Source organism: Prorops nasuta, unplaced genomic scaffold (assembly GCF_024137725.1).
Source record: "Prorops nasuta isolate Cenicafe-Biocafe unplaced genomic scaffold, Cenicafe_Pnas_1.2 PNAS00002, whole genome shotgun sequence".
Taxonomy (NCBI): domain Eukaryota; kingdom Metazoa; phylum Arthropoda; class Insecta; order Hymenoptera; family Bethylidae; genus Prorops; species Prorops nasuta.
This window is the reverse complement of record NW_027116799.1, coordinates 13,581,094-13,604,958: the sequence shown is the minus strand read 5'-3', so window position 1 is coordinate 13,604,958 and position 23,865 is coordinate 13,581,094. Positions and strand designations below refer to the sequence as shown.

General features: G+C 40.9%; 1 protein-coding gene across 1 annotated transcript; it reads right to left on the bottom strand.

The window, feature by feature from the left end:
• Window positions 1-21,263: 21,263 nt before the first annotated feature.
• Window positions 21,264-23,545, bottom strand: LOC136781281 (uncharacterized). The gene is made up of 4 exons (XM_066740136.1): window positions 23,394-23,545; window positions 22,062-22,305; window positions 21,660-21,908; window positions 21,264-21,305 (listed from the first exon to the last, which is right to left on the bottom strand). The coding sequence occupies exons 1-4, from the start codon at window positions 23,543-23,545 to the stop codon at window positions 21,264-21,266; spliced, it is 687 nt and encodes a 228-aa protein (XP_066596233.1).
• Between the last annotated feature and the right edge of the window lie 320 nt (window positions 23,546-23,865).

Below are 23,865 nucleotides of genomic sequence, written 5' to 3'. Positions count from 1 at the left end.
ACATGCGGGACTACGATCCGGCGGAACCGTCGAAATATCTCATGTATTACGACGTAAACAATCTGTATGGGTGGGCAATGTGTCAGCCGCTGCCCACCCATGGATTCCAATGGATCGAGGACGCTGCCAATCTCGATGTCTCCGCTATACCCACGGATCATCCCGAGGGTTATATTTTGGAGGTCGATTTGGAGTATCCGCGCGAGCTTCACGACAAACACGCGGACCTACCGTTCTGCATGGTGCGCGAGAAGCCGCCGGGCGCGAGCCAGGAGAAGCTGCTGGCCACTTTAAACGATAAGACCCGTTACGTAATACATTATCGCGCTCTGCAACAATGTATGAGTAATGGACTCGTACTGAAGCGTATACATCGCGGTTTAAAGTTTCAGCAGTCCACCTGGCTACGCGATTACATCGAGCTGAACACGCGTTTGCGCACCGCGTCCACCAAGGAATTTGAGAGGAATCTCTTCAAGTTGATGAACAACGCGGTTTTCGGTAAAACAATGGAGAACGTGAGGAATAGAGTTGACGTGAGGCTCGCAACCAAGTGGGAGGGAAGATACGGGGCGGAAAGCCTGATTTCCAAACCGAATTTTCACAGTCTCGCGATTTTCAACGAGAATTTGGTCGCGATTCAATTGTCGAAATTGTCCGCGAAATTTGATAAACCCATTTACGTGGGAATGAGTATTTTAGATATTTCAAAAATTTGCTTGTATGAATTCCACTATGACTATATGCTTCCTACATTCGGCGGTAAATGTAGAGCGATGTATACCGACACGGACAGTCTGATATACAGTGTCGAGTGCGACGACGTTTACTCGGTCATGAAACGCGATCTCGCGCGATTCGACACCAGCGATTATCCTGACGATAATCGGTATGACTTGCCACGCGTCAACAAAAAGATACCCGGTCTGATGAAGGACGAGAACAATGGTCGTGTCATGACCGAGTTCGTAGGACTGAGGGCAAAAATGTATACTTTCAAGGTGCAGGACTGTGCGAGAATTACCAAAAAAGCCAAAGGTGTCAAAGGTTACGTTATCGATAGAAATATAACATTTGACGACTACAAGGATTGCTTGGATAATTTCACCGTACAGTCTCGCAGTCAAAATTTGATTCGATCGAGGCTGCACCAGGTTTTCTCGATCAGTCAGAGAAAGGTCGCCCTCAGTCCGTACGACGACAAGCGTTTCGTTACACCCGGCACCGCGGCGACTCTACCCTGGGGACATTATAGTCTAAAATAATTTGTTTATTTATTTATTTATTTATTTATTCTATATTTTGATACATCTTAATAAAAGTTATTATAAAACATTGCTCTTATTTATCCAGGAATTGTGCGTCCTGTCGAATCCCAGCCACTTAACGAACACTTTATCGCCCTTTCTACGCAATACTCTCTCCACCAGATACACATCGGGATTGATGGTTTTCGAAAGCTCGTATTCGTAAAATCCACCCAACAGTTCCGTACCCCTGGAATCCTTGAGGAGATACGTAGCGGGATTGGTCCTCTGCACTTTCGCAACCTCGAATATTTCGGTAGTCCAATTAGGCGTGTAGCCTTTGGCGAACATCTGCTTGTATTTACTGATTCGTACGAAATCACCGACTTTGAACTTGGCACGATCTGCGACCTTGATGTGGCTGTATACAGTCTTGAGTAGCTTATCTGCATGCTCGGGTTTCACATCCACGGGACGCATTCCCGTGGTACGATGCTTTCGCGCATTGTACGCGTCCACCAACTCTTGCAGCATAGCGCGCCACTTGTAATTACCGTTCAACGTAAATCGTTTCCACATTTCCGTCTTCAACGTACGATTCCAGCGCTCTACTATCGACGCTTTCATCACGCTGTAGGTCGAGTAGTGATTTATCCCGCGTTTCTTCATCAACGCCCGAAAGTCACTGTTGTAAAACTCCTTGCCGTTGTCGGTCTGTAAATTTTTCGGACATCTGCCGTTCTTCAGTAGGATTCTCGTCATTGCCGTCGTCACTTCTCCGCCGCTCTTGGTCTTCAATGCCACCGCCCAAGCGTATTTTCGAGAGGGTATCGATTACAGTGAGAATGTACTGGTGACCCGCCATCGACGTAATTGCGCATATCAACAAGATCGGCCTGCCAGAGATCGTCGAAGCCGCGCACGATGACTCTTCTGCGTGGAAAATTTATCCTCGCCGGTGCGTGGAGCTCCTCCACCAACTGTATCTTTTCTTTGCTCATTTTTTCAAAAATAGACAGATTCTTCGAAATTCCTAATGAAAAGTGTTGCTAAGTATTGCTCTTTCCAGATCTCTTTTACTCACTTTATCATCCAATTTTTCACAAATTGTTTGAAAAATTTGGTCCATCTTTTTCTCAAATTGTTCATTATGTTTATTCAATGCCATTGTCAGATATTGCTTGAATTCAAGCAGTAAAATGCTCTAAATTTGGTTCGTGTTTCCTACTCTCACCATCCAGTCCAATTCCAAATTTATTTATCGACATTTCAAAAATCAGTCTCCTGTTCCTCATTATTATTATTATTCCTCTTTTTGATGGCTCGTAATGTCGAGAGTATACAGTCTACGATGTATGTTAAACAAATGCAAATTTCACAGCAGCAGGAGTCAGACATTTATTTACCTCGTACTACACGAAAGACGTTGATATTACACTGAGGGTAAGAGTGTAACGTGCAACTTTCTTTATACGATGAGATCCTCGTCGCGCAACTCCTCGATTATCGACTGTATCTCGTTGTGATGACTCGTATTACCGGCAGCCACCGACGCGATCAAAAGTCTCAAACGTTCGATCAATTCATTCGGATCGTTCCAATGTACGTAGTTGATTGGTCCCCTCGGTGACACGCATAAGACCTTTACCCTTTTTTTTCGATGATGCTGATGACGGTTTACTTGCGCTCAACGGTTTACTTGTGCCCGACGGTTTACTTGCGCCCGACGGTTTTACTTGCGCCCGATGTTGACGCGTCAGAAGTTGACGATTTTCTTGCGCGTGATGTTGATGGTAACCGATAAGGCGGTAAAATAGGTTTTCCCAATAGCTATGGTTTCATAATTTCTGTATATTTTGCACCTCTGATTACCTTTGATTTGTTTTAGACTATCGTTTAACAGTTTATGCGCTTTAGTTTGATTGAGAATACTCTTGTATTGTTCCAAATCGTCGGGTTTTATAATGGCTCGATTGGGTTCTCTCATGAAAATTAGTTCATAAGTACCCATTGTACCGGTGTATAACGTCTTATCGAGAATAATATCTCCCTCATGACTTATTTCAAATTTACATTTACCAAGCGTCAGTTGATCATCTTCATAACGAGGTCCAAAAGCACGATCAATCAAGTTATCCCTATCAGTCAGAAGTAATTTAATATACTTGCCAGGGGATCGGATGTAATTGAATATGTTGAAAGACATGTTGAAACAAGCCTGGTTCCTGTTTTTCATCAACATTTAATTTTTCTAGCAAACTTTTTTTTGAATCGGGCGACGGTTGATCGGTTATAGAAGACTCGTCGTCGTCGTCGTCGTCGGTCCATGAAATCCAATGGATTCGTAATAGTTTCACTAATATACTACTACTAAGATTCTTTGCTCGTTTATGCGGTGTCGATGTGAAATAGGCTCCCCTCTTCAATTTATCGTTGTATTTGACAAACGAACTATTATTATTATTTGTGTTATCCTCCGTTTGCGAAACGAGTTTCTTCAATGGTTCGACTATCGGCTTGAATGTCTCGTTCAAACTGCTCTCCATTATCGCCTTCTCCGATTTCAAGGCACGATGCTTGTCGCGAATGACCTCGCTCGTCTTGGCGATCCTCTTCAGAAGCGATTTTTCATCCATCGCGATGCTGTATAAAACAGCTTTCCCCCGAATTGAACGGTTTTTAAACCGACCTGTTGCGATGCTGTATTCTCCCCGAACCGACACGGGTTTTAACCGACCTGACACGGTGATCCGAACAGCCTGCGCTCCAGTATCAAACTGACACTCAAGGCCGTGATCGTGAAACTTTACCGGCATGATTATCGACATTCACAAGGCCGAAACCTTACCGGCAAGGTCGAAACCTTACCGGCCTGACAAGACCGTTCACTCGATCGTGGCGTACTCGTTGAAACCTTTGCGATAACGACCGTTCCTCAGAGAGCTATCCTTGTCTATTACTAAGAAACCGTAAATCGCGACTCCAACAGGTCGAACACAATGTGAGAAATTTCTCATACGACATATCACTGTTGACGTGATCGTTGAAAATATGCTTCAGATTAGTTCCATCCTGCTTAAATATTATTAGCAAGTTTGCGTTATCTCGTATCAGATGCTTCGGTATTTTCGCATAAGTCTGACAGAGGTAGAAACAATCGATGTTGGAATGTCTACCCATGCAAAAGTAGTCCCTTATATTGTCCCTGCTTGTCGTTGGCCACATCGTCGAATATGAAAATGGAATTCGTGCTTTGCATCCGCGACGTTCACAACCTCCGCAATTGTTGGAAAATTGAAAGTAACCAATTTCCTCCGTTTCCTGCAGAAGCTGCTCCAGATATCGATACTTCGGTTGCTGCAGCGATTTCGAATAGACGTACAGGTTCTCGAATCTCACACCGTGCGGACTCTCTATGAGGCTCAGCAGCACGTTTGTCTTACCGCAATTCGACGGACCGCAAACTATGCAGCGTATCGTAGATTGGTAATAGCGATCCGTGACGTTTTTTTTTTTATTTGCGCGGTAGCATTGTGAGCATCCAAATTTGTCACGCGAATAGTCGGCACGTGCTTCACGAAATGCATCCTCGCTATTAACCTTCGGGAACAGCCGTATCGTTCATTTATATTTCGCGAATTACGGAACTATTCGGTCAGTTGCCATTACGATGGCGTTCATGCTAGTCGTCGTCGATTCTCTGCATAACTTGACGAATCATCAGCTCGAACACATACCGAAGATCGTATTGCTCGAGTACTTTCCAGACAGTATCGCGAGTGTGTGGGAAAGATTACCTCGGCACATTCGCGCGGACTCGGAATGTGCAGCAATATCAATATTGTTTGCAACACTACAATCTACCTGATACCACTCACCACGACGGACCACCGAGACGGATAAAAGACTGTTACGTTTGTCAGCAAGAGAAGCAGTTGCTCTAAATGTCTGGATCGTTCTTCAATAAAGTCTTGAAAAAATTGCCATTTGAGCTGCACGTGCCCGGTTACAATTATTGCGGACCCGGCACTCGACTTCGCGAAAGATTGGAGCGCGGCGATCGTGGTATAAATCCGCTGGACGAGGCCTGCCTCGATCACGACTTAGCATATTGGCACAACGAGGATCTACCGGAGCGTCATCAGGCCGATAAAGTGCTAGCGAGGAGAGCGCGTGAACGTATTAACGCAAGAGACGCGACCTTGGGTGAACGCGCGGTCGCCGCAGCCGTATGGGCATCGATGAATGCTAAGCGTAAACTTGGCTTGGGATTACATAATAATAATAATATTGTTGCGATGAAGAAAGCAGTAGCGGCTAAAAAAAGAACAACAACAAGAAAAAAATTGGTATTACGAGGAAGAGAAGAATTCGAATGCCGAGGAAACGGGGGGTGGTATAATACCTATACTTCCACTACTAGGTGCAGTCGGAGCATTGGCAGGTGGAGCATCGGGTATAGCGAGTGCTGTAAACCGTGCAAAAGCTGAGAGAGAACGATTGCGGGAAATGCAACGTCACAATCGCGCGATGGAAGCGTCGCGCGAGAGAGGCCGAGGTCTTTATCTGAAACCGTACAAGCGAGTCGTCGGAGCGGGTATCCGTGGAAAAAAAAACAAAAAAAAAACAAAAAAAAAAACAACAAAAAAAACGGGTCGAGGAAGAAAATGAATGAGGGAAAATTTCGTCGTCGTCGTCGCGATGCTCTCCCGGATTCAGGTCCTACTAGTAACGTACAATTGGAACTCATCTGCCGACGCATACCATACTTCCGTGGAGTCTTTATGCGCACATCTCTGCCGCTAGACGGGCCGAGGTGCAACGAGTGCGCGATCGTGAATCTCGACGATCAATGCGGGTCCCTGGTACCCACTGGGTAGCCTACGTCAAGCGTAACGACATCGTCCTATACTTTGATTCCTTCCGGAAATTTGAAACCGCCGAAAGAATGTGTGCGTTACTTTGGCCCTAACGTTACAATCTACTACAATCATGATCGATATCAATCGTACGATAAAAGCAATTGCGGTCAGTTGTGCGTGAAATTCCTGCGAGAACAGATACTTTGAAAAAAAAAAAAATGTCTTTCACCGTGACATTATCGGATCGTAAATCAGTATTAAATTCAGATTTCTTTCCCCCCATCAATCTGCAAGACGATCGGTACGAGATCGGTCTCGTGGACATGCAAACGTACAACTCGATAGCCAATGTGGACGAGACGAATAATAAGTTCTACTACGACAACGATAAGGTACTGACGATACCCAGAGGCTGTTACGAATTGAGTGCGATAAATGAGTATTTTGCAGTCTCAAATTTCTGCGAGACACGAAATTCAAGACGACATTGACAGCGTTATTCTTCTACGAGCGAATAACAATACACTGAAGAGTGAAATATTCTGCAAATATTCGATTGACTTTGGAAAACCGAATAACATTGGCTCGCTACTGGGCTTCTCATCGAATCGCGTGATCGAGCCGAACGTCCAGGCTGAATCCGACGATACCGTGGACATTGTGAAAACAAATATTCTACGCATCGAGTGCAACATTGCGGGTGGTGCGTACACCAACGGTAGACCACGACACATTATTCACGAGTTCTTTCCCAGCGTACCACCGGGCTATAAAATCTCGGAGGCACCGAAAACCGTCATTTATCTACCGGTCATCGTCAGAGTAATCGACCGTCTCACGTTACGTATCCTCGATCAGGACGATCGTCTCGTAGACTTTGGACGTGAAGAAATTACCATAAGATTACACATTAAGAAATGTTAATTTACAAAAGTATAGTAGCGAGGATTATAAAGCGGTGAAACTGGATGAAACGTTCGCTAGTCGTTCGTCCTACGTGGAGTCGAATACACCGGCTCGGAGTGAAAATCGCGACAAGAGGAGCTTCCTGCTAACGAGAAGAAATATCGAATTTTTACAATCATTGGGATTTCACCGTGAAGAGATTGGGCGAAGGTAGTACATAGTGGAACAATGGCAGATCCCTTGAACGTCACCGCACCGCTGACCTACGACAATCGCATCACGAAAATGGAGATGCATGCCTACAATCCGTATGCGAACGCCTCGTTGGCGAACAGCGACGAGATTCGCATTCCCATACAGCAGCAAGATTTGATACTTCTGCCGTGCGAGAGTTATCTCTACGTCGAGGGCCAGCTAGTGGAGGGGTACGCGTGACGCGAGGCGCCACCAACGATGATACAGTTACGCTCGACTGCAATTCCGCGGCTTTCCTCTTCCGACGAGATTCGTTATGAATTGAACGGTATCGAGATCGACCGATGCAGAAACGTCGGTATTACCAGCACTCTGAAGAATCTCGTTTCCCTGAGCACCGAGGAGAGCGCCAGGTCTACGTCATTCCGGATGGTTCGTCGCTACGGCCAGAGACCGGCTCAAAAAGGAGGAGGCTGTTAAGAATTTCAGCTTTTTGCGTGCCCCTGAAAATGCTGTTGGGATTCTGCGAGGATTATCGGCGAGTCGTCGTTAACGCGCGTCACGAGCTCGTTCTCATTCGCGCGCGCGGACGATACAAACGCCATTTACTCGGCGGTGAAAATCACCGATTCGTCGATCAAGCTGCTACGAGTGCAATGGAGAATACCCCATGTGACCCTGAACGAAATTACGAAACTCCAATTTCTCGGTATCGTCGAGCAGGACAAGAGTCTGTCACTCGCTTTTCGCGCCTGGGAACTTTACGAGTATCCCCTTCTGCCCAAGTCGCAGCGACACACGTGGTCCGTGAAAGCGTCCACGCAATTGGAGAAGCCGCGATACGTCATTCTGGCGTTCAGAACGAACAAGAAGAGTAATCAGCACGAGGATGTGCTGAGATTTAATCATTGCAAAAGTCCTCGATGTCAAACTCTATCTGAATTCCGAATCCTATCCGTACGATCGTCTCGACACTGATTTCACGAAATCCCGCTACTCCGTCCTCTACGACATGTATGTAAAGTTTTTCACCTCCTATTACGTTGGTGAGAAACTCGGGAGACCCATGCTCGACTATACGGACTTTTTGACGTACGGGCCGCTCTTCGTCATCGACTGCTCGCATCAGAACGAGTCCATAAAAACCGGCACGGTCGACGTTAAACTCGAGATCGAGTGTATGGAAATCATTCCGGATAATACTACAGCCTATTGTTTAATCATACACGATAAAATTGTACAATATAATCCTCTTACGAATATTGTTAGAAATGTAAGTTAAAAAATTATTGTTAGAAATATAAGTTTATAAAAAAAAAAATAAAAAAAATAAAATACTTTCTTAAAGTTCTTAATGTTTTATTCCTAAATTCTACATTATGGGAGATTAAACGTAGGGAATAAATAAATATTAATAATTATAAGCATCAATTAATTTTTTATTTTTAGTACAAAATATCTATCAAACTTTACACTTAAATTCCACGTTGTGGTATTTTCCTCCTTTGTATAGCATTATTAAATTTTTGGCTGTTGCAGCCTTTTGCAGCTGCTGCAACTGCTCCGTATCCTCCGCCAATTTTGCCATTCTCCCTGGCAGGAATACCCAATCGGCTGTTGGCAGCTTTACAATAATTTTTATGCCATATTTTGTCTTAATTATTTCAACTTCAGATATTTCGTATTCGTCATTTTCCGTTAAGCTATCTAATTTAACGAATTTTTTTGGAATGACACTTCCCAATTCATTGATCTTATTGAAGTTCATTTTTATCTCTATGAAAAAAATTAGTCTCATTAGAGTAAAAAAAAAAAATCAATTAAATAATGCATTTACTAATCGAATGAAAAAGAAAATCCTTACCTTTTTTTTTATTTATGTAAGAATCAAGTTTATTTTTAATGCGTTCAAACACACACAAACTTATTTTTTCTGAATAGTTTAAGCACGCGTGGTACGACTATGCAGCTCTCGTTTAACAGACTGACTTTTTATATGAACGATATTATCATATATTAAGCGTATGCAATGTTTGGAAGGGGTAATTATTGTTTTTTTTTCTTTCTTACTTGCGATAATTTTCCATTGTGATTGACCTATAGGTTTATCACAGTATAACACAATAGGGAAAAATATCTATGGATATCTCTATATACGGGGAGGGTATAGTGTATCCTTTAAGAAAGAAAGAATGGACTTCTAATGTAATTTCATATTGAAAACAAACGATAAAGACTCTCTCTCTCTCTCTCTCTCGACGGGATTTCTTCAGAGGATTCATTCAGTCCTCGAACCTACAGCAGTACACGTTGAAAGAGCAAAATATTAAAAATGGAAAGTGAAAAGTGTTCTGTGACGATAAATCGTGCAGAAGAGGAGGAAACTGCAGCAGAATCTATGCAGGATTATATTAGGAGAATTAACGATTCTCATGAACGCTATTTTCGAGAATATGAAGCGATGCTTCAGCGAAATATGCATTGTAAGTACTTATTTTATTAATTTTTAAAAGAAGAAAACCCACCCATACATAGAATCATGAAATAATCTTACAACACACATACGAAAAAAAAAAAAAAAAATTTAATTTTTTTTCCTTTTATTTTTTAGCAGCTATTGATTTAGAGAAGGAGGAGGAGGAGGAGGAGGAGGAGGAGGAGGAGGAGGTGATTTTTGTAAGTATACTTGATTTGTAAAGTAGTTATTACAATATTAAAAAAAGTTTTCAAATATGTCCTAGGTGAAAAATAGTAGCACGCAGACGGAACCTATTTTCGCAAAAACAGAGGCTACACAAATGGAACCTGAAATGGATTTAACACCACATTATTGGTGTACTAATTGTGAAAAGTAACCTAAAAATTAATTGTACACTTCCAGAGTGGTGTTCCATTTGTAAACAATACATTCATCATACTATCGAATGTATGAAAAACTTTTAAAAATTGTAAATAAAACCAATAAATATATTTTTACTTAAATTTGTGTTTCTTCAATACCTTTCCATCCATCCACTTTACAAAATAATATTCTGCGTTCCTTAATACTTCAATAAATTATAATTAAAAAAAAAAAAAAAAGATTCCCTTTTTTCTAACTTACGAAAAAAAAAAAAAAAAAAAAAAAAAAAAAAATATGGGGGGCGATCACTGGATCGCTCTCTACGAGTATTCTCTCTCTCTCTCTCTCTCTCTCTTTCTCCAAAGCGTCTACACTATTCGCCTTAAAAGAAGTCGGTCGCGCGGGCACCCAGGAGCGTAAAGACTCGGTTGGGCACCCCCCCAACTCTCATCCCAGGAGCGTCAAGATTCGCTTGGGCACCGCTCTTTAAGGAATTTAAGGTAAAAGGGGGAGGCCACATTTGTACCCCCCCACCAAAGGAGTAAGAGGGGGGATACACGCGACAACTATCGGTAGTTAGCGATACCGACAATCATCGATGGAATCTCTCTCTCTCTCTCTCTCTCTCTCTTTCTCTCTTTCTCTGCGTCCACTGCTTAACGTAAGAGTGGGCCCACGTGTGTACCCTACGAGTTTAACGTCGGGGGAGGAGGATGCGCATGCGCACAACCGCTCGAGGAGAGGGGGCAATTCCCCTACTTCCCTTGCCCCCGCGGGACCCCGACCCCCTCGTCACCCGGTCATAGAATCCCCTTAGCTACTCTACTCATTGACATCGCCAATTTGACCAGTCAAGCCCCTAATCTCGGAAAATTCTACGACACACTATTCTATGTGTGCAAGGGCAACATCTCTTGCATCAATGACAGTAAGCTCGAAGAGATCGGACGCAAAATTGTGGACACCGAACTTTTTGCTTCAATACTTCGCCGAGGCTTACATCTTACGGACCTTAATCGGAACCGTAGAAACGCTCCCCTAGGATTCGTAGGAGGACTCTCTAAAACCCTTTTTGGTACCTTGACCGAAGAAGATGGCGAATACTACACCAGCGAAATATTAAAGCTACATGAGAAAGGAGCACACACCGCTCATTTGTTAGAAAAACAGACGCATGTGGTACAGTCGGAATTCTCCGCCTTGCATCTTTCTATCACTAACTTAAATAACCATACCCAAGAGCTTCAAGAACAAACCAAGGCCTTGGCCGGCGCTATTGCTCTCACCGATGATGCCCTTGAACAGGAAAAACACGCGAGGGTACATCGAGATTACATCTGACAAATGGAAATGTACGCCGATAGTAGTGTGGCTATAGGGATTCTGGGACTGGGTGGCGAGGGGGTCGGGGTTTCGCGGGGGAAGGGGAGGTATGGGAAATACCCCCATTTCTTAGCGGAGGGGGATTGCCCCCACTCCAGGGTGGTGGGGGGAAGCCCGGTGGTGGGGGAAAATTATTCACGTGACACCCCGGTGGTGGGGGAAAATTAATTACGTGACACTCCAATTGTTTAGCCTTTAACAAAAAGGTTTATTTATATCGTTAGATCTCTTGGTACTGATAACGTGGTATAATTTTATAAGAAGTTTGCGAATCTAAATTCCATTTTAAAAATTGTGTAGTACTTCGCGCGCCTATCTGCCTATTTTGTTATTTCATCCATTGGTGTGCCTAATTTCAAATGAAAAATTCCAGCGGGTGTTCGCAATGGGTCCGCCAAATGTCCCAGCCCTTTACGCGAGAGATATAAGAGAGAGAGAGAACACATATTGTAAAATTAATTTATTATGAAAGGAATTGAGGGAACATATAAATATACGTAGATTTTGGTGATACAGCCTTGCGGCATAAAAAACGCACTTTATTATTTAAAATATATATATTTTTCACAATCTTCATTTTTTTTTCTGATAATCTGCAGCGAGATAGCTGGGCTCTGCGTTTTGATTAGTTCTTCCATCTAAAATCAAAATGGTCCACTTTGCCTCGTCGAAGTAAGGTCTACCTCAGACTCCATTTGCGCGCAGCTTGTGTTCCCGTGACGAAAGACTCCGATTGCGTAGCCAATATTTCTCACCTTAGACATAATTAAAATCATGTTGTTACTTTTCGCATAGTAATAGCTCTATTTTTTAACAAAGCAAGTATACTTACAAAAATTCAGCACGCGATTTTTAGGTTTACGCCGCTTCTTCATCTCCTTTCTCTTCTTGCTCCTCTTCCTCCTCTTGCTGCTTTTCCTCCTCTTGCTCCTTTTGCTCCATTTGTTCCTCCATTTCATTAGTTATCTCCATAAGTTCCTCAACTAAAGCGGCAAAATCTGGGTCATCCTCAATGTCCTGCACCACTTCCACATTCTCCCACAAATCATTTTCTTGCTTTTTCGGTATATTACACAACATTGTTCTTTACACTACCGTCGCTAGCGTTAAAATGATCTCAAGATTTTTCGTCACTAGTCGCTCAGATGCAAAACGATCTTCCAATGAAATATGAACTGAGCGATTACGTACGTATTTTTTATTAATCTGATGCCTTTCTTTCCTCTTTATCAATACATATTAGTCTTCTCTTTATCAAAACGTATTAGCTTCCTTTCCGAGAAGTGGAACGCAGTCAAAGAGAATGTCAATAGAGACCTTACTAGCATCCTCGTATATTTTTATTTATACCTCTAAATGCAAATTCTAATTTGTAAGGTTGATAAAAAAAAAGGAAGTATAATTTTTTATTTTGAAGGTTTTATTTATACAATAAATAAATACTGGGAAAAAATGTTGACATCATTTTTGATTGGTTATTCTAAGTAAATAGCGGTAGATGGTAGTGACAGTAGCAGTAGGAGCGGTATCATCTACGAGAAAAAAGTAAGGAAAAATATTTATTATACAACTTATCCAAGCACTCGATGCCAAAAAAATTTTTTTTTTTTTTCATCGATCTTACCGATTGTGGGTGGTCTCCGTAAATGAATCGGACAGTAGCTGGAGAACTTCTGCATCCTCGTCGAACCGTATTACGTTTTCTGGATATAGTTCTTGTTCCATATCAATACCCTCCCACTCCATTTCACTACTAAAATCTGATAGACGATCATCATTATCGTCATTATTCCCATCGGACTGTGGGGATTGTTGCCGCTGAAGCTTCTTCCTCAACATTCTCACAATTGCGGTCAACACATTGTTATCCTCGTCTTCAATTTCACCCCAATCTCCTTCCAAATTTACTTCTTCTTCTTCTTCCTCCACTGATTCTTCCATATTTAGAATGTTATCAATATTTTGTTCAGTAAATAATCTGTACAATTTAATTACACCCATTTTTTATTTGTAGGAACTATCACGTTAAGCAAACTCGGTAGACTGAGAATGGAAGAGATGTAAGCTCAATACGAATATATTAACAATACGTATTATTATTTTCTCTATCAATACGTATTAGCTTTCGCCACCTCACAATAGCTATCAACACGTTATTATCCTCCTCTTCCATCTCACTACTATCTTCCACTACCTCGTCCATTCTTTGGATGATCTCAATATTTTAACTAGCATCCTTATACGACGAACGTTAATAATAATATTGTTTTATCATTTTTCGCGTGATTTCAAGGGTGAGGAGCAGGGAGATGGGGGGTTACGAGTTGAACGATCGTTGGAGTTTTTAATTAAAACTTATATATTTTTAAAATAATAATAATAATATTATACACATAATAATATTGCTCCTAAACTGTAGCAGCAGCAGCAGCACCAGCAGCAGAATCTGCGATTAAAAAATTGAAAATGATTTATTATTAGTCTTAAATTTTAATTTCGTGAAGTACTTAATGTTAGAAGAGTTTAAACTTTTCTTACCGATTCGTGATGGTGGCTGTTTAAATGCAATCACGACCCCTATGCTCACGTAGACCACATATTGCACAGCTTACAATACGTGGTATAGGATGATGATCGGTATCACCAGCAGCACCAGCAGCATCAGGCTGCAGCAGTGCATTTAAAGGTCTACGAAGTGGTTGATGCTGCTGCAGAAGTCTCCATCTATTTGGTACAACTAACTGCGGTGTTGGCTGTTGTACAATCCTAAATGGCTTTACGATTGCTACAGGCTTTCCTGTTTGTTGATAATCCAACAATGTCATTTTTTTGTCTGGCAAACTGATTTTTTTTTTGTTTGAATCCATTTCGTCTACTGTCAGAAACACTACTGAAGTCGAGATTGCTCTCCAGTACGAATAATCCTTATCTATCTCTACTCTAGATTGAGTTACATCTCTTAATCAAAACGTATTAGATATCTTTCCGTTTTACTCCTGATGAAATAGGAAGGGGAATATTTACAATAATATTTTTTCAATAATATTTTATTTAACCTCTAATTTTTCTCTCATGCTTTTTTTTTTTTAAATATTATACACAAAATTTAATAGTAAAAGAAATAGAAATGTGGTTGTTCCTCTTCTTCTTCCCTCTTAGTCTGCTTTGACTCAATATCCTCCTCCTCTACTTTTTTCTCCTCTTCCTCTTCTTCCTTCTTCGTTTGCTTTGACCCAATATCTTTTTCCTCCTCCTCCTCTTCCTTCTTCGTCTCCTTTGACTCAATATCTTTTTCCTCAGCCTGTTTCTCTTCGTCTTTCTTCACTTTATTAAAAAAAAAACAAACAATAATTATGAAAAAATGTAAAAAATAAATACTTACAATTTTTATGCAACTAAAGATGCAGTTTCCGTTCTTACGCTTCCAAGTAACGATTGAAAAAATCGTTAATTCGATTGACGTATTCCTCTGTCAATTCTCTGGTAAGAGTGGGTGAAAGAGGAACAATATCCTCTTGAATCATGATTAATTTACACTTCTCGCAGCTCATTTTTTTTCCTGTGTGCAGCACCGACAACGGTATAAGATTGAATGAAGATTTGAGGACTTGTGTTCTCCTCTTTATTTCTCTAAATAGTTTTCAAAGAATCACATATTTGCTTTTATCCACTTGGCAAAAACTGACACCTCCTCGTAAGGACAGTGGATACGTTCATTGTCCAAGTTCGTCTCTCGAACGTGTAAATTACACGGCGTTTTTTCAAAATCATATAATTTAATTAAATCCTTAAACTTAGGACAACCATACACTTCTAAATTGATATTTTCCACATTCATCCTATTCAATATATTTTTTTCAATATTCCCTCCCTTGTAGGCTACTACGGGATTCTCGCAGGTTAAGCAATCTCCAATAAAATCTTCTACATCCTCCTGCTCGTATTTCTCGAATCCCGTATCACTGTATTTTATACGATGCACCATATTGAGCAAATACCACACAGTTTTTGTCTTTCTCACTAAGGTTGTTAATAGTGTCACGCAAACGAAATGATGCGTAAGAAATTTAGTTACTTATTAAATCAATTATAGCTATATCTTTATATTTAAGTTCTTTTTTATAAACTAAGAAACCTTCTATATCCATTATGTGAGTTATTCTATGCATCGTTGCGCTCGCGCTATTCTCGACGAAGAAAAGAACTGAAATGAAGCATCCGAAGAAATATCTTCGTCGAGAGAAAGACTTTATCGTTTCTTTAAAATATAAAGTTACATTTGATAAGGAGTCCATTCTTTCTTAATTACAATGGGAAAAAATCTTAGAAATTATCCTCTCCAAAAAAAAAAAAAAAAAAAAAACATTGAATTTTAATACGTTTAGCATATTTGTTCCCCTGATGGAGGGGGAAAAGAAATTTCTTAAATGCGATAAAAAAAAAAAGATCGCACAGTATTGCATCGAGCGACTGACGACGATAATGACACCGACATTCGTTGATTTTCAAGGTTTTGTATTGACTGACAAAAGTTTTATAGTTAAAGAATTTGCGGTGATGCATGATAATGAAGTGTATCACAATGTATTTTCACCACCATTTCCAGAAGTTTGGTTGAGCGATCTCGAAAGAGAACAGAATGAGTAAGTATTCTATTTTTTAATGTAATGTTTTGTATATAATTTATTTCTTTTTTAAAGTTGGCTTTATTTTAATCGACATGGATTCAATTGGACCGACGGTCATTCACCTTATTACAAGTATAAAGATGTAATAAGAAGGTATGTAACGTCGTACGAGGAAGATTGGATTTTCGTGAAAGGACGGGAAAAATATGATTGGTTGAGAAAAATTTGCAACTTAGAAAATATATACAATGCGAAGGAGTGTGAGTGGGGTAAATTTAGTCTTGGATGGAGTAAAAATTTCGAACCACCGTTAACCAAGTGTATGAATCATTATGGTATATGTTCACTGCAAAATGTCTACTTTATGAAATCTGTATATGATCAATATATAAAGGAATAAAAGACTTCTGAAAAAAAAACAATGTATATCAATGTCAGTATGCATTTCGGACGAAACAATGGGATGTGTAGATACCCCTACTTCCATTCTCTATTCGATATATATAAGCGTTACTCTTCGCGAGAGACGCATTCGCAATTATTAATTTATTGTTGTTGTTCACCGTATGACAGAGTCATTTCTTTAAGAAACACACAAAATGTCGACTGAATTGCGAAGAAAGTTTTTTACAATCAATAGCGCGAACGAATACGATGCGTGGGTACTGAAATGTCGCGAGCCTATTCGACGATTGAGCAACTTGGATCGAGCTTTGCCCGTTGGAACGCGTCAAAAGAATTTCGCCGAGATCGCGTCTATAAAGTGTCTATTGCTACGAGCGCAGAGAGAACTGAATTATATTAAATCAGGCGCTGGTTGTAGCAATGACGTACAAGGACTTACCTGGGAGGAGCTTGATTCGGCGTTTCGAAGTCGAATATGCAGCGGCATGGTAGTTAATAGTAATTATATAGAGCCTCAGGATTTTTTAGTAGACGCGGAAGTATTAGTGCGTACGCGTATAGATAAGGTATTTGTTAGTGCAAATAGTGTTAAGGTTAATTGTGTATTTAACGGAAAATTCATCTCTAAGGACAATAGTGATGATAAAAACATTAGTACGATTAATGCTACATTGTATAAGACTGATAATTTTAGTGATTGGTATAGGAAAAACATTTTAGACGTTATTATGCAAAAATTAAGTGAATTTCAAGAGCGTGATAGTGGATGGGCTTTACACAAAATTCATTATTTAATAGTTAACATTAATCGTTTTAACCCGTTGCACGCGGGTTGTAGAATTAATCTGCTATCCGCTATCACAAGTAGGAAAGCTCTGATAAATTTAGAAACCAGTGATAATGCATGTTTCGCGTGGTCCGTGACGGCGGCACTCTATCCGGCAAAACCAACGGCTAATCCAAAGCGCACGTCCTCTTATCCACATTTTCGGACGGTTTTAGACGTCGGTAGCCTAACCTTTACGACTACGCTAAAACAGATCCCGAAATTTGAGACGGATAATGACGTGTCGGTTAACATCTTTACCTTGGAGAATGAAGAGCCAAATATCGACGCAAAAATCGTACCTCTTCAGGTGACGAAAAGAAGAGATCGAGGCATGCTAATCTTCTTCTCGTCAACGATGAACAGGGAGCAGGACATTTCATGTGCATAAGGAACCTCTCGAGATTAATACGAAGTCAATTCACCAAGAGAAAAAATGCGCATTATATATGCGATCGGTATGTATTAATAATAATGATACAAATATAACTGCATATGTTTTATTTATTTTTTTTTTTTTTTAGATGTCTCCACTACTTTTGCACAGTGGAGAGGCTGGAGTCGCATGAGCAGGATTGCGCGCGGCTCAACGATAATCTCCGATTGATGCTAACGAGAGAGTCCGAGGATCGCTGGGTTTCCTTCAAGAACATCAAAAATGGGGAGCGAGTGCCATTCGTCGTATACGCGGATCTCGAGTGCATATTATCAAAAGTTGAACAATCGAACAGTAGTAGTAGTAGTAGTATTTATCAGAAACATGAACCTATAAGTATAGGCTATTATTTGAAAAATGCTCGCGATGCGTAACTCTCGAGATACGATGCTCATCGGGGTGTCGACTGCATCGAATGGTTCGTACGCGAGCTCGAGGTCATTGCGCGTATCGCGAGCGAGAAACTGGGCACTATCGTACCCATGCGTGATCTTAGTCTTACTGAACGATCGCGTCACTATAATGACCCCAATTGTCATATATGCAAAAAGCCGTTTCTTCCGAATCAACTACGAATTCGCGATCACGATCATCTGACCGGCAGATATAGAGGACCGGCTCACAATAATTGTAATTTAAATTTTAAAGATTCGCATGTCATTCCAGTGATTTTCCACAATTTTTCTGGCTATGATTCGCATTTTATTCTCGAGACTATCGCTAATTTGTACGAGGAATCGGTATATCTGCTGCCTGTACATAAGGAAAAATACATTTCATTCACCAAATATTTGCGAAATTATAATATACGGTTGAGATTTATCGATTCGTTCAAATTTATGGCCTCCAGTCTGGACAAATTGAGCTCGTACTTGGCGGAATCTCAGCTGACAAATTTGAGGTCATAATTTTCGGAATTAAGCGTCGAGCAGTTCAACTTGCTTACGAGAAAAGGTATTTTTCCTTACGACTATATAGATAGAGCGGCTAGATTGGAAGAGACGGCTTTACCACCGCGCCAGTCGTTTCGCAACAGACTGACCGACAGCGATATCAGCGAGGAAGCATACAATCATGCCGTAGAGGTATGGACCAAATTCCAGATGCGCACACTTGGGGAGTACAGTGACCTGTACCTGAAGACCGATGTCCTATTGTTTACCGACGTTTTCGAAAGTTTTCGCGATAGTTGTATGCTAAATTATAACTTGGATCCAGCCCAATATTATACGCTTCCGGGCTTCACCTGGGACGCGATGTTGAAGCATACGGGAATCAGGCTGGAGCTTTTCACGGACGTTGATATGTTGCTGTTCGTGGAGCGCGGTATACGCGGTGGTTTGAGTCAGTGCTCCCATCGCTACGAGAGGGCCAACAATCGGTACATGCGGGAATACGATCAGGCGGAACCGTCGAAGTATCTCATGTATTACGACGTAAACAATCTGTATGGGTGGGAGTAGAGTAGCTGTAAGGATTCTGGGACCGGGGTGGCGAGGGGGTCGTGGTCCCGCGGGGGTAGGGGAAGTAGGGGAATTGCCCCCTCTCCTCGGCTGAGACCGATGGGCGAGTGGGGTCGGGGTCCCGCGGGTGTAGGGGAAGTAGGGGAATTGCCCCCTCTCCTCGTGTGTCACCCACGTTAAACTCGTGGGGTCACATGTGACCTCCCCCCTCTTACGTTAAGCAGTGTACGCCTTAGAGAGAGAAAGAGAGAAAGAGAGAAGGAGAGAAGGAGAGAAAGAGAGAAAGAGAAAGAGAAAGGGAAAGGGAGGTTGCGAAATAAACGATCGTTGAAGTTTTTAATTAAAATTTATATATATTTTTAATAATATACACATAATAATAATAATAATGCTCCTAAAACTGCAGCATCTGCGATTAAATGATATACAATGCTTGTTTCTTTAGAAGTTTTTCTTACATTTTATGGCATGATGTACGTATGTTCTGCAAATGTTACACCACTCTGGAAGTAAGCAATTAATATACAGGTGACCATAATTTTTGCAATTTGTACACCAATAATGTGGCGTTAGATCTATCGCAGGTTCCATTTGCGTAGCCTCTGTTATTACGGAAATAGGTTCCGTTTGTGTACCACTATTTTTCACCTGGGACATATTTGAAAACATTTTGTTATTTTTTTATATTGTAATAACTATTTTACAAAGCAAGTATACTTACAAAAATCACCTCCTCTTCTTCTTCTTCCTCCTCCTCCATCTCCTCTTCTTCTTCTTCTTCCTCCTCCTCCCTCTCCTCTTCTTTCTCTCTCTCCTCTAAATCAATGGCTGGTATAAAATAAAATAAAAAAATTAATTTTTTTTCGTTATTCTTCGTTTTGAATAAAAAAAACAATTGGTCAAATAGTGAGATAGTTAACAGTTTTCAAAAATATGTGTCGTAAAATTCTTTTATGATTCTATTTATTGACATTATCTCTGGGTTTTTTTTCTTTAAAAGAAATAAAAATAATTACTTACGGTTCAAGTGCATATTATGATGAAGCATCTCTTCATATTCTTCAAAATAACGATTATGAGAATCGTTAATTCTTTTGATGTATTCCTGCATCGATTCTGCAGGATTTTCATCCTCCTATACTAGATTTTTTTTCACAAAACCCCGTTCACTTTCCATTTTTTTTTTTAATTTTCTATTGTACAATCTGTACTGATGGAGGTTCGACGACTGAATGAAGCCTCTGAAGAAATTTCGTCGAGAGAAACTCTTTGTCGTTCAGTTTTTAAATATAAAGTTACATTTGATAACACTTAGGAGTCCATTCTTTCTTCATCGAGAAGGGATACACTATACCCTCTGAATAATCACCGTATTGTGATAAACCTATAGGTCAATCACAATGGAAATGCATCGCAAGAAAGAGAAGAAAATTACCCCTTCCAAAACATTGAAATTAAATACGCTTAACATACGATAATATCGTTTGCAAAGAAGTCAAGTGAACAGCAGAAGAAGAAAAAGCTTCAGTCTGTAAAACGTATTCTGCATAGCAGTTACAGTAGTGTTATACGTATTGAAAAAGTAAGAGAATAAGTGTTTTTGAAAAAAAACTTCTTTTGTTTTTCTTACATAATAAAGGTAAGGAAAAATTTTTTTTAAAATGATTTTTTAACTTTAATAAGACGAATTATTTTTTATAGACATATCAATAAATTGAAAATGAATTTTGAAATAGTTAATACTCTTGGAAATGTAAAACCAAAACTATTTGTGAAATTGGAAACTTTAAAGGAGGATGAAAATTACGAAATTTTAGAAGTGGAACAAATTAAAACTAAATATGTGATAAAAATAATTGTAAAATTGACAACCGATGAATGGCTATTCTTGCCTGCAAGAATGGCAAAATTGGCAGATGACCCGGAAGAATTGAAGCAGCTGCAAAATGCTGCGTTAGCAAGTAATTTAATAATGATCTATAAAGGTGGTAAATTCCACAATGTAGAATTTAAGAATAAAAATTAAATATTGTTTGTTTAAAAATTGTTTGTTTAAGAAATAAAACTAAATTACTGCTTATATTTATTTATTTGTTCCCCACGTCTCATCTCCTGTAATGTAGAATTTAGGAATAAAACATTAAGAACTTTAAAAAAGTATTTTATTTTTTTATAAACTTATATTTCTAACAATAATTTTTATTAACTTAGATTTCTAACAATATTCGTAAGAGGATTATATTGTACAATTTTATCGTGTATAATTAGACAATAGGCTGTAGTATTATCCGGAATGATTTCCATACACTCGATCTCGAGTTTGACGTCGACCGTGCCGGTTTTTATGGACTCGTTCTAATGCAAGCAGTCGATGACGAAGAGCGGCCCGTACGTCAAGAAGTCCGTATAGTCGAGCATGGGTCTCGCGAGTTTCTCACCAGCGTAATAGGAGGTGAAAAACTTTACATACATGTCGTAGAGGACGGAGTAGCGGGATTTCGTGAAATCAGTGTCGAGACGATCGTACGGATAAGATTCGAAATTCAGATAAAGTTTGACATCGAGGACTTTGCAATGATTGAATTTGAGCACATCCTCGTGCTGATTACTCTTTTTGTTCGTTCTGAACGCCAGAATGACGTATCGCGGCTTCTCCAATAGCGTGGACACTTTCACGGACCACGTGTGTCGCTGCGACTTGGGCAGAAGGGGATACTCGTAAAGTTCCCAGGCGCGAAAAGCGAGTGACAGACTCTTGTCCTGCTCGACGATACTGAGAAATTGGAGTTTCGTAATTTCGTTCAGGGTCACATGGGGTATTCTCCATTGCACTCGTAGCAGCTTGATCGACGAATCGGTGATTTTCACCGATGAGTAATTGGCGTTTGTATCGTCGCGGGCACGAATGAGAACGAACTCGTGACGCGCGTTAACGACGACTCGCCGATAATCCTCGTAGAATCCCAGAAGCATTTTCAGGGGCACGCAAAAGCTGAAATTCTTAACAGCCGCCTCCTTTTTGAGCCGGTCTTTGGCTGTAGCGACAAACCATCCGGAATGACGTAGACTGGCGCTCTCCTCGGTGCTCAGGGAAACGAGATTCTTCAGAGTGCTGGTAATACCGACGTTTCTGCATCGGTCGATCTCGATACCGTTCAATTCGTAACGAATCTCGTCGAAGAGAAATGCCGCGGAATTGCAGTCGAGCGTAACTATATCCTCGTTGCTGGCGCTCGCGTCACGCGTGCCCTCCACCAGCTGACCCTCAACGTAGAGATAACTCTCGCACGGCAGGAGTATCAAATCTTGCTGCTGTATGGGAATGCGAATCTCGTCGCTGTTCGCCAACGAGGCGTTCGCATACGGATTGTAGGCATGCATCTCCATTTTGGTGATGCGATTGTCGTAGGTCAGCGTTGCGGTGACGTTCAAGGGATCTGCCATTATTCCACTATGTACTTTCGCCCAATCTCTTCACGGTGAATCCCAATGATTGTAAAAATTCTATATTTCTTCTCGTTAGCAAGAAGCTCCTCTTGTCGCGATTTTCACTCCGAGCCGGTGTATTCGACTCCACGTAGGACGAACGACTAGCGAACGTTTCATCCAGTTTCACCGCTTTATAATCCTCGTTACTTTTGTAAATTAACATTTTTCTTAATGTGCAATCTTATGGTAATTTCTTCACGTCCAAAGTATACGAGACGATCGTCCTGATCGAGGATACGTAACGTGAGACGGTCGATTACTCTGACGATGACCGGTAGATAAATGACGGTTTTCGGTGCCTCCGAGATTTTATAGCCCGGTGGTACGCTGGGAAAGAACTCGTGAATAATGTGTCGGGGTCTACCGTTGGTGTACGCACCACCCGCAATGTTGCACTCGATGCGTAGAATATTTGTTTTCACAATGTTCACGGTTTCGTCGGATTCAGCCTGGGCGTTCGGTCCGATCACGCGATTCGACGAGAAGGCCAGTAGTGAGCTAATGTTATTCGGTTTTCCAAAGTCAATCGAATATTTGCAGAATATTTCACTCTTCAGTGTATTGTTATTCGCTCGTAGAAGAATAACGCTGTCAATGTCGTCTTGAATTTCGTGTCTCGCAGAAATTTGAGACTGCAAATACTCATTTATCGCACTCAATTCGTAACAGCCTCTGGGTATCGTCAGTACCTTATCGTTATCGTAGTAGAACTTATTATTCGTCTCGTCCACATTGGCTATCGAGTTGTACGTTTGCATGTCCACGAGACCGATCTCGTACCAATCGTCTTGCAAATTGATGGGGGGAAAGAAATCTGAATTTAATACTGATTTACGATCCGATAATGTCACGGTGAAAGACATTTTTTTTTTTTTTCAAAGTATCTGTTCTCGGAGGAATTTCACGCACAACTGACCGCAATTGCTTTTATCGTACGATTGATATCGATCATGTTTGTAGTAGATTGTAACGTTAGGACCAAAGTGACGCACACATTCTTTCGGCGGTTTCAAATTTCCGAAGGAATCGAAATATACGACGATGTCGTTACGCTTGACGTAGGCTACCCAGTGGGTACCAGGGCCACATTGATCGTCGAGATTCACGATCGCGCACTCGTTGCACCGCGGCCCGTCGAGCGGCAGATATGTGCGCATAAAGACTCCACGGAAGTATGGTATGC